This window comes from Leiobunum rupestre, chromosome 7 (genome assembly GCF_980474605.1).
Source record: "Leiobunum rupestre chromosome 7, qqLeiRupe1.1.hap1, whole genome shotgun sequence".
In the NCBI taxonomy this organism is placed as follows: domain Eukaryota; kingdom Metazoa; phylum Arthropoda; class Arachnida; order Opiliones; family Sclerosomatidae; genus Leiobunum; species Leiobunum rupestre.
In genome coordinates, this window is record NC_143390.1 from 57,292,607 (window position 1) to 57,304,460 (window position 11,854).

At 34.1% G+C, this 11,854-nt stretch overlaps 1 protein-coding gene across 2 annotated transcripts; it reads right to left on the reverse strand.

The window, feature by feature from the left end:
- Positions 1–2,948: 2,948 nt before the first annotated feature.
- On the reverse strand, positions 2,949–11,006 carry LOC149937554 (uncharacterized). Of its 2 annotated transcripts, none has more exons than XM_090154211.1 (4): positions 10,915–11,006; positions 9,398–9,534; positions 9,234–9,323; positions 2,949–3,821 (listed from the first exon to the last, which is right to left on the reverse strand). In XM_090154211.1, the coding sequence occupies exons 2-4, from the start codon at positions 9,501–9,503 to the stop codon at positions 3,484–3,486; spliced, it is 534 nt and encodes a 177-aa protein (XP_090010337.1). In that variant the 5' UTR covers positions 9,504–9,534; positions 10,915–11,006; the 3' UTR covers positions 2,949–3,483. The 2 variants fall into 2 exon arrangements, with proteins under 2 accessions (XP_090010337.1, XP_090010338.1); XM_090154212.1 differs by lacking the exon at positions 10,915–11,006 and adding an exon at positions 9,595–9,663.
- Positions 11,007–11,854: the final 848 nt, after the last annotated feature.

The following is an 11,854-nucleotide window of genomic DNA, read 5'->3' on the forward strand; positions in this document are numbered from 1 at the left end:
AGTTTCGCCACTATCCTCAAGTGGTGTCAGCTCATCCCCAGTCGCTTTTCTGATCCTTATGATATCTTGGGCCAGTTTCTTTACTTTGTTTTTTAAATCAGACCATTTTATTCCAATTTGTAGGCCAGTTCATTAAGTGTCCCCTTACCAACAACTGACACTTACTTTGCCATATAATATCCCTATTTAAATCGAAAAATATGCAATAATTTATTAACGTGAAGAATGCCAATGTTGTGGTGATTTATCTTACTTGGAATGGTGACCACTGAAATATATTCCCAGTAAACCGAAGTTTTTAAATAGGTTGATCGTCTATACATTTTATGAGTATTGGAAGTATTCATTCGTTTTGAAATTCAAGACTAACATCAATTGTATTAGTGAAAATAATGTATTAAATTAAGTTTCTTTTGGGTCAGCTAGTAACAGTTTCGGATGAGTTTTATTTTACGTTGGTTTTTCTCATTTACAAAATATTGTACCTTTACTCAGTAGCAACGAATAAGCCGTTTCTAAATTTGGGCGGTTATATTGTAATTTATTTTTAGGTGAATTTCTTGGTTTTAACTAGTGTGTGTTTTTAAGCAGTTTTTAACTTTGGTTGGCTTTATTTAAATTTCACTGTATTTGCTTATGCTTATGGATAATGTATAGGAGAAAGGCGCGCCATAAAGCAGCTCAATAAAAAAAATGACGATCAAATTGCAGAAAAAGTTACGTTAATTAAGTAATCTATGTTTGTAATTTAAATATTTATCATTAGTTAAGTCAAAATATGTCAAAACATATTTGCCAAGAAATAAAGAAGATTTTGAACGCTTCTGGCTTAGAAAATAAAAAAGTTGTAGAAGTAACAGACGGTGGTGCTAATGTGGTGAAAGATTGTAGGTTGGCGAAATTGGAAAGAATTTGGTGTTTCGCTCATAGCCTTCATTTGGCTATAACAGTAGATGTTCTTAAGAAGGGAAACCGTTATGGGCCACGTACAAAAAACTAACTTTTAAAACTGACTTATTGATGAAAGAATTTGAAGCTACGCAACAAGAAGAACAGCATCGTATAATGCTGCTAGATTTTAATTCACTATACAGAGATGAAATACTCAGTAATTTAGAAATTTGAGAAGATGATAGCTTAATATGTAAAGATCTTAAAGAGTCTTTGAAATCAGCAATGGAAAATTGATTTCATATTTCAGATATTTACGTCTGTGGGTCTTTGCTAGATCCTTCATTGAGGGGATTAGGCAGTAATGACGAGTATCTTCTTGAAAGTAATACCAGAGATCCTGGCAGTTATAGAGATGCGAAACTCCGTCGAAAACCTGACAAAAAAATGCAAGCATCAGCGCCGCCCTTCGGCCGGAAGGAAGCGCCCGTTTCAAGCCGAGAGACGCAAAAATTTTAAACAACGGTAACAATCCTAAGATCTCTGCGATTACTCCCCACGTACAGGCGGCGCTGCGATCGGCAAAAATTTGAAAAAAAAACTGGTTTGCTTAGGGTATAGGGAGTTTCGCATCTCTATAACTGCCAGGATCTCTGGTAATACGTCTAAAGTCGAATTTCTTATCGAAAAATGTGAAGAATACGAAATAAAAGTTACAAATGTCACTTTCTCCGAAAATATAGAAATACATTCCAAATCGGTACCTTTAGTATGTATACAGTATACTATTTATTTAAGGATTATACCGTTAATTTTAACGTGGCTGCTTTTATATTTTAGAATGATGGATCTGAGTAGAAAAAAATCGACTAGAGCTTATTGGTAAACATTCAAACAAAACTGGATGCATCAGTCATGAAGCAGAAATAAAACGATACCTCTCTAGCCCTGATGAAAAGTGTTTAGATTTATTTGAATGGTGGAACACATTGAAGAATGTATACCCTAATTGAAGCCAATTAGCTCGAATTATTTTAAGTATTCCAGCTACGAGCACACCCTCGGAACAAGCGTTTAGTTCTGCAGGGTTCCTGTTGAATGCAAATCTTTCACCTTTGAATGTCAATCGAATTTTATTCATTCATGACAATTATGAGATTTTGAAAGTTGCTCTAACTTAAAGGAAGTTCTGTAATGTTTTTAAGATATTTAAATCAATTAAAGTTAAAATATGAGTGATAAATTAACGGTAACCTGTCAAAGTTCAAATTTGAAACTAATATTAAAATTGAATTTGTTAGTTATTTTTTCCTAATTATCTATAGAGCTCGGCGTTTGGATAAGAATTAATCACTAATTTATTTTTATCCAAAACACACAATTATCCACAAATTATCCGAAAAAATCTATTATTTTTACATGTTAAATTGCTTTTTAGTCTGGATAATATCCACGAATAAAAAGTTAATCGTAATTTTTATGGTTAATCGAAATTTTAGCGGTTAATTTATCCGTTTCGCCGAGCTCTAATTATCTACGAGCTGTGATAGTATTTAATAAATAACATTTCTTTTAATTTTGTTGTCATCTTAATTTTTATGTTCAAAATAACTATTATAAATTTCATAAAATTATAAACATATTGGCACCAAAATTTATATTAACGCTGGCGTACGCCGCCGCCGCCGGTCATTTTGGCCAGGCCGAAGCCCCCGCCTTAAGGTTTTTAGTCAAACGCCGCCACCGACCCATATCTGATCGGCACAGGCCTCTACGTACGCATTCGCCGCCGGTATGTTTTTAGTCAAACGCCGCCACCGACCTGTATCTGATCGGCACAGGCCTCTAGGTCTGGGCACTGGGAGTTGTTTGCGTACGTGTGGAAACCAATTTGGAAAAAAGTTACTTTAATGTCATCTTGCGTCGAAAGCACCGATATCTCCCCTTTTTTCATCATAGCATCAAATTAACGAGTGAAACAAATACAATTTTTATAGTCACCACCTTAGACCTAAGTCTTAAAGCGACTTTTGAAGCCAGTAATTCAGGTGGTTGGGTTACAATGCGTAGGAGGGTGGTGGCAAGCCCTACATGCCACGCGATCCAACAGCTACCTACACTAACTATACCGTTAACCTCAACAAGTTTTTATGTAAGGGGAAACCGAAGAGCTCGGGGAAAAACCCCTTAAACCAGTGGGGGAGATAACTTACAAACACTACGCGGAAAGAGTTGTTTTCGAGTTATCACCCAGTGCGACAAGCTGGAATCAAACCCGGCTCCTGCGAGGCGAAAGTGCTAACCACTCCGCCACCCCACTTTTTAATACATTGTTAATTGTTTTTACTTTATATTTATTGAAACAGGCTGCTTTTACTCTCTGAAAGTACGTTCAAGCAGAAAATACATCATGTGAAGATTTTACAAATCTACGACATTATAAGAGTGTGCTAAATAAATTAATTAAAATAATTATATTTTATATCTTCAACCGGCGTTATACACACGGAATAGCTAGGCTATGATGAGGTTTGGACTTCATCAGTCTTACTTAAATAGTTTGACCCACTTCTTCTCTTCAATGCGTTTAAACTAATCGTCATTGCACTGCTTTTTCAAATATATTGCCAAAACGGTAACGAGCCCGATTCCAAATAAACTTCCGATGATAATAGCAGCAATAGTCCAGTTACTATGTACCCCTTTGGCACTAGAGGTTGGGTAGCGGATAGGCCGAGGAATATGCGATATTCTAGTTTTTTCCGACTTTCTTCCTTTGCTGTAAAGATTATTTTCTTCATTATTAACATCTGACCCTTCCAAGAGTGAAGTATCGTCAATTGAAACAGTGGGAGTCACATCTAATAGTAACTTAGTTGTTGTTGTTTCTTCTTCTACCGATGTCGATCTGGTTATTCTTCCAATTAGAGCTAAATAACGAACAAAATTTTATAAGATGAAGACAAAGCGAAAATGTCAAAGCATTTTAAACCTATTTGCTAATTCCGAGTGCGAAAATAGTGTTAAGATATTTTTGAATACTGCTTCAGATTTTAAAATAAATAAAAAATATTAAATTTTTTATTCCTAAGCATCACGTGATCTATCAGCAGACAGCAAAAGACAACTTTAGCTCTTTTAGCTCGGCCCTTTGGTAGCCATCTTAATACTTTTGAAAAATCAGTTTTGTTACCAGATTTGCCCGGCTAGCTAAAGCAGATAATCAATTAGATTCGAAAATCAATTTAAAGCGAACACATTTTTAAATATAACCTGGTTTTCATGTTTTAAAATTTTAAAACGCCGGGACGAAAAAATCTAACACAATTCTAGTTTTATTAACTTACTGTTTTTTATCTTTTCAAAAAAAACCTCTTACTTCTGATACTGCTGAGGCGAAATCTAAAAGGAGCAAATGAAGAGGTATTTGCTGGTCCAAGCTCTGCGTAATATACTGCAAATTTCAGTACATTTCGAAAACACATTAGTGTTTCTTTGCGTTCTTATTATGCCGTAACTAGCTGTTCTTGGGCCCCGTGCTAAGTTCAATTTTTGGGCCCCTTATTTTTTGGGTAAATTACTAAGACAAACACAGAACGAATTGTGCAGGTAAAATAATTAAGATCTGAAATTTTATGGTAAAAGTTTGTGGGCGTGATGTTCGACGGTGACACTAATGGGGTTTCTATACATACACATTTTAAATTGTAATGTCATTTTTAACCGAGCTCCAGGTCATTTGGCGTCTATATATTCAAACTATAGAGTGTAATATTTCCATTTACTAATTGCATTGCCCTTTTTAGATATTTACTGAATTTAGTAAATATTTGAAGTTTATTGGCCGAGCTAGCGAGGTGTTAGGCTAAAATAATATTCATAATGAATTTTCAAGGGCCACACCGTCGCTTACAAAAATCTGTGTAAAAATTCAGTAACTCCTCTTGAGTATTTTCGCACTTGTTCAGAATTATTTCCAAAAGGAAACCCGAGAAGCAGATCACTTCCTTAATTATTAGGACAACCTCGCATACTTAATCATGATTAAATATAGTTAAAATTAAATCTTTAGCTTTGGCTGTACAAAAATTTAAAATTATTAATACATGATTAAATTTTAAATCATGATTATTAGGACACCTTGCAATAGAGTGACCTGCGTCTCAGGAAACCTCTAAAATTTAAACGACAGCGTTTCACCTTAAAATCCGCCGTCAGTTCCGTTCATTTAGTTTGCATAAAATTCATTGAAATTTTTAACATAGGAAACATCTAGGTTGACAATCAGCCGCGTAGAAATTGAATTTTACAGATTTAGTTATGAATGCGGTGAGGGTTCTATGCAAATTTTTAATTATTTAACTAGATCAAAGATAATTTTATTCTCGGAAATCGGTGCTAGGCATAGTAGCGTACCTACAGTTTTTGGGCACTCTCTCCTAACCCTTAATACACCGGAAATGATAATGGCCCCCTAACTTCAAGGGCCTAGGCCCTGTCTTAACAAATCCATTGGATACCCGGGCACTGGTAGTTAACAAAACAACAAAAATACGACGATCAAGAGAAGTTTAATCGAATCGAAGGATATAATCAAGAGCTGAATTTGCTGTGTCTCCTGAAAATTGTGAGCCGTCAATTACATGATATGTAATTAATCGCTCTAAAGGGTGTGGAACACCAACATCGCCCGCTTCCTCGTATGGGTTTAGACATTTTTGAATTCTTGCTCCAATTGTGACGGGGTCTTCAATAAATGACACGTTCCCTTTCAAATATTTACCTTCATTTCCTGCTACTAAAGGGCCCAAAGTGCACCAGTTGCTTTTCAGTGACGGCTTAATTTGTAATTTTAAAGGCGGCCAAAAAATTTAAACTAGCATTTTAAAACTTTTAAATTTCCTTAAAGTTATTGACATTTTTTCTAATTGGCAAAGAAATTGAAATGTAGACGGTGACTCGCCATATTAAGGTTTAAGAATAATAAAAATGAGGGGCCTACCTTTTTACCAATAATCTCGGCGCCACCACAGATTCGAAAAAATAATTTTACATAACCTCGTTTATGGGCCCCTTTCTGCGCTATGTGCGGCCGCACGGTCACACCTGCTTAGTTACGGCACTATTTCGTGGTATTTTTAAAAACATTTATTTTAAAAGTTTTCGCTAGCTTTCGGGTATGTAAAAGGAAGTACTGAAAAAAACAAACTGGTAATTAAAAAATATTAATATAAATATAAAAAGTAAAAAATCAGAAACATTACAATCAATCCTAATTAAAAAGAGACAAAAAATAGATACAACTAAATAAACTGGTATTGTATATAATTTAACATGTTAATGTAAAAAATATTACATAGGTCAAACTAAAAGAAAATTTAAAGTAACATAAAAAGTGTATAAAAATGGGGGATAAATATAACGATATTGCAAACCACCATATATGGATAACAAATGGACATAATTTAGACTTCGAAAATGGCGAGATTTTAAAGAAGCAGGGGCTATAAAAAATAAAGGAGAATTTAATTCAGATAAGGAAAAAATTTGCATAAAAAATTGGCGTAGTTAAAATTAAAATTTAAAAATTCTGTAAATGTATGTACAAAACTAACGTTAAAAGGAACCACCTATGGACTGCATTGCAAAGGATGATAAAATTAGCGACTATGTAGTCCATTATGAAAAGGGATAAAAAAGCTAACCCTAAACAAATTTGAAGAAATTTAAAAACTTACTAATAACTCGTACCGATTTGTCTTCGAGCAAACAAAAATAAGCGAAACTCGGACCAAATAGATCTTCGAGTGAAAAATTAAATTAAAAAAATTAGCCAGAAATTCCAACCTTAGTCCGGTTTCGTCCTATTTGGGACTCATCAGTACCGTACGGGAAATCTGGCTTGCGACTATTAGACCGAAAAGAGAAACTAAACCTAAACATTAAAAATTTCAAAACGAGTTGCGTAGCAACAGAGAGCCGAATAGGGGGAGAGTGGTGGTTCCTTTTAACGTAACATTTCATATCTACTATTCTCCACCACTCTTACCCTATTCGGCTTTCCGTTGCTACACAACTCGTTTTGAAATTTTTAATATTTAGGCTTAGTTTCTCTTTTCAGTTTAATAGTCGCAAGCCAGAGTTCCCGCACGGTACTGATGAGTCCCAAATAGGACGAAACCGGTCTACCGTTGGAATTTCTGGCTAATTTATTTAATTTAATTTAGTTTTTCACTCGAAGATCTATTTGGTCCGAGTTTCGAGTCTTTTGGTTTGCTCGAAGACCTATCGGTACGAGCTATTAGTAAGTTTTTAAATTCCTTCAAATTTGTTTAGGGTTTAGCTTTTTTATCCCTTTTCATAATGGACTAATCTACATAATCGCTAATTTCATCATCCTATAAAAAAAAACTAGTGTACATTGATAAGATAAATGTTAACGAAAAAATAAAAAGATATTTTTATTTTAGAACGTATACGCTTGACAAGGTGCTCGTACCCGAAAGCTAGCGGAAACTCGACTTAAATGTTTTTAAAAATACCATGAAGTATCAGTCGTGATTTAAGATTAATTAATTAATAGATTTTAAACCTTGGTAACAAATTTTAATTTATTAATTTTAATTTATGGTATTATACACTCTTAATGCTTTTTGGTGACCTTAAAATATTTTGGCAATCTTGGATCATAAATTAGTTTTTTGAGCACGATTTACATATCAAGAACACCAAATTAAACGATATGATCTTTGTGTTACCATATGTGTTCTTAATATGTGATGAAAATTCGTTTTTATCTGTTGAATTATTATCCTGCAGGCTTTAGTGAAGACCTGAGGGTAAACTTATTGGTTATCGTACTTCTTCGTACAGCAAAATGTATCTAGTCTAAAATAATTTTGATGGACTTCTTTTTTAACCTGTAATCACTAAAAAGGTACAAAAAACTTAAGTCAACTAGTTTATTTGAACTAATATATATATATATATATATATATATATATATATATATATATATATATATTTCTTTAAGTTAGAACGAAATATAGAAAATTAAAATCGCTGAAAGAAGCACTCACACACATAATAAGAAAACTGTTGTGGAAGTGACCGGAGGATGAATAAGAGCGCGATCTCTCCATAGAGTCACGCAACCAGATTTCCTAAAATCTCAAGCAAACTTTCGAAAATTATGAATTAGATCACTTTCAGTGTTCTTAAGCCGAGAAAACAGTTAACCGTTCATTTTAAAAACATATAAAGCACACCCTTGTAGCAAATTAGAGTCGGGCCGACGTCGGAAAAAGGTACTGAACACTAAAGTCGGCCGACCTTTGGATTTCGGGTCGAAATGTCCTAGGGGTAAAAGGGTCGGCCGCCTACAAAACGTCGACTCAAAACTGATCTCATTATTAGATGCCGCGTTTTTCGAATATAAACTAGTTTGAAGAAAAAAATAAAGTGAATTAAAATTATCTCAGAAAATAATTAAAATATCCCCTTTTCCTAAATACATATGGTTGGTTTCAAAAAGTTAATGTCGAATCCAATAATTAAATGTAAGGTCTATTTTAAGTCCGATAATGGTCGGCATACCGACCATAAATGGTCCCAAAAAAGGATTTACGGTTTTAGTGTCGAAAAACGTTCGGACGTTTTTAGGTCGGCATTTGGTCGTCGACTATAAAGCGACTTTTCAACAGTACCCCGATCCTAAAACGACTTCATGTGCTACAGGGGCACTTAACTTTGATATTTTAAAATCATTTATATGTTTTCGGATCACGTCGTTGAATCGTTTTAAGATAACTTGAACAGTGTGTGTTCTTAAATCGATACCGAAAATGTTCTTTGATGCGTTATATTAGCTTTCTTAAAATGAGCGTCAAATTTGCAGTGTACAACCTCATAGAAACTCAATGTATCGTATTTATTAAAGTTTCTAGCGCAACCTGCATTCCTTTCAATCAGAAGGACACATTATGATCAAACTGCCAAAAATAGCCAGATTTCTACCAACATTTTACCGTGTCGTGAGAGCAGATTGAAATTGGCTACCAATTAGGTCAATTAAGAAAGTCAATGGTTAGATATTTAGTTTCCAATACCTTGTGAAGGCTAACCGAAATAAACCTCAAAACGTCGTTTTCCAAGCTGATGGAAAGACGACTGAATAGATGACGTTATGAATAACGGAAAGTGTCTTCACACGATAGGGAACACGTAAAGTTTACCCACTTATTAGAAAAAAATACTAATATATAAAACGCAGAAATACACTATTTTCCCTCCAGAGTAAGCAAATATTTCCAACCAATTATCAGCACAAAATAAATATTTACAATTAGTATCCGGTGTTCTGGAATTTCTATTTTGAGAAGGCAAGCTCGTCAGTCGTTGATCAATTTCTTGTGATTTGAAACTTTGAGTTCCTTTACGTTCCAGAAACCAAGTTTTAATTTGTGTTTATTATAGATAATTTTTGAATCGAGAGAAAGGCTTTTACCCTTTAAGCTGATGAGAGAGGGTTTCCAGTTACCGTTAGTCACTACCTCGCTGACGAAAACATCGCAATGTGTCATCAAATACAGAACGAATATGGCGACATTCATTTTCCGAAAAACTTTCTTGGGTTTACGAAATCTGTAAATAAATCTAATCAAAAAGGTGGAATAATATGATTATTTCACCGAGTTTGATTACTGAATATCTGGAAATCACGTCTCGCGTTTCGGGGTTTTTAAAACGTATTTAGGAAAACGCAGTCCCAACAATGCACGTCGATTTATCTTATCTTATCGGTTGGAGTTCGCAGCTGTTTCACGTTTGTCGCACTAACAGTGATGTCACGGGCGGTTGATATAAAATTCAGTCACGCCCGAAAAGGAAATGAGATTATCCGTAATATTGTTTAAATATAAAATAACGAGAGGATAATGAACGACAGTTAAACTAGATTTTAAAGTTTTGCAGTTTGTTATTATATTATCTACAAAAGGCTTATACTGGCTAGTTATCATCCTTTGCACAGTCCGTAGGCGGTTTCTTCTAACTAAACTTTTCGTATATACTATTCTCCACCACACTCCCCCTTTTCGGCTTTCCGTTGCTATGCAACGCGTTGAAAATTTATAATATTTAGGCTTAGTTTCTCTTTTCGATATAACAGTCGCCAGCCAGATTTCCTGCACGGTGCTGATGAGTTCCAATTAGAACGAAACCGATCTACCGTTGGAATTTCTGGCTATTTTATTTTATTTTATTTAGTTTTTATTTAGTTTTTTACTCGAAGATCTATTGGATCCGAGATTCGCGTCATTTTGTTTGCTCGAAGACCTATTGGTACGAGTTATTTGTAAGTTTTTGAATTTCTTCAAATTTGTTTAGGGTGTAGCAATTTTATCCCTTTTAATTATGGTATAATCTACTTATTCGCGTATTTTATCATCACGTTTACTACGAACCACATTAAGTCTCCACCACAGATTGTACGAAGGAGATGTCTAAAATTCCTTTTTCATTCGTTATGGTGATTTAAATATGTACGTATTTTCAATTATTAATCGAATGTTGTTAGTAATTTGACCAAAGAAATTGGTTAAAAATGACTTATGGACAAATTTAAATTAAAATTTAAATGGAAAACGAATATTCTCAAAGTTATATAAATATCCTACTTAAATTTAAAAATCAACACCTTAAAGAAAATCTGGAAATGCAGTTCTGAGGTAAGAACATGTATAAACTTGAAATATTTTCTGCCATTCTTTCTCCAAAAAATGACAGCTAAGTGAATAAATTGTTGCGTATACGAAAATATATCTCGTTCAGAACTGATTTTGGGCTACAATGGAAAAATAGGGTGAAGCATATAAACTAAGCTACATATGTTTTGGAACGTTACTAGCTATGTCACTATTATTTGGCCAAACCAACATTAATCATACTGTTAACCTTTTCGAAATTGCATGCAATATTTGCTATTAATAATAATAATTTTGAAATACATATTTAGAAACTCACCGTTTTGTCCACGCTTCTGGGTCCCTTCCGTGAATTTACGGTAATTAAACTACCGCAGCTTAGTTATAAAAAAAACCTCTTCAAAGGGAGGCACAATCATTCACTTAAAAAATCAAGACGACATTTACAATAAAAAGGTTGTAATAAAGGTTTTTAAGTTGATCGCAAATACGCATATCCTTTGGTGGTGTAATTTACACGATAAATAGTCTATAGCGATTTAAGATAATTCCTATGTGACTATCAGCTTTAATCGCTTTCAAGTGGTATTTCGTTGTAATCAGCTGTCGATTTCCTCGTGTAGGACAACCGTCGCAACGCTCCGTTCTAAAGACCACGATGTTATAAGCAAATTAGACGATTTCTAATTATTTGACAAACACTTGCATGATTCGCTAACTAAGAAATATTTATAGTGTCTAATAAATGGAAAATTAAATTTCATTAATATACAAATTTCAATAATGAACGTATTTAGGTAACTGATAGCATATGAGTATGCCAGCTAACAGAATAAGAGGTACTATACAGGAATAGCGGAAATCAAAGGGTCTTCAAAATGTTTTCTAAACAAAAAATAAAGAACAGTTAATTTGTTTTACTATTTATGATTATTTAAATATTTAAGACGATTTTTCAAATTAAGTAAAGTTGCTGCGAGTGGGACTTGGTTGAAAATCAAACGATTTCATTGCTTGTGCTTATAAAGATTTAAAAAAAATACGAATTGATCAGCCAGTAATTTTCCAGCACCAACTCATCGAACTTTTATTCACACGAACCAACCAGTTGACTCATCTTGTTGGGTCCAAAAGTTGACTAGTGTGAAAAAGCCTTCTAGTTCATCGACGGTTTAAAGAGGGCGTAAGGATAGTTTTCGGTCGCGAAAAGGTCGGAACAGGACTAGCTTTGGTGCACTTCAATGGTGAAAACTTGCATT

Bases quoted from the DNA above. Each gene is read 5' to 3' on its own strand.
- LOC149937554 (XM_090154211.1), bottom strand. From the start codon at position 9,503: ATGAATGTCGCCATATTCGTTCTGTATTTGATGACACATTGCGATGTT. The intron at 9,324-9,397 runs GTAAAAGCCTTT...TGGAACGTAAAG, and splicing joins CTCTCTCATCAGCTTAAAGG to GAACTCAAAGTTTCAAATCA. The intron at 3,822-9,233 runs GTAAATATTTAT...TTCGTTATTTAG, and splicing joins CAGAACACCGGATACTAATT to CTCTAATTGGAAGAATAACC.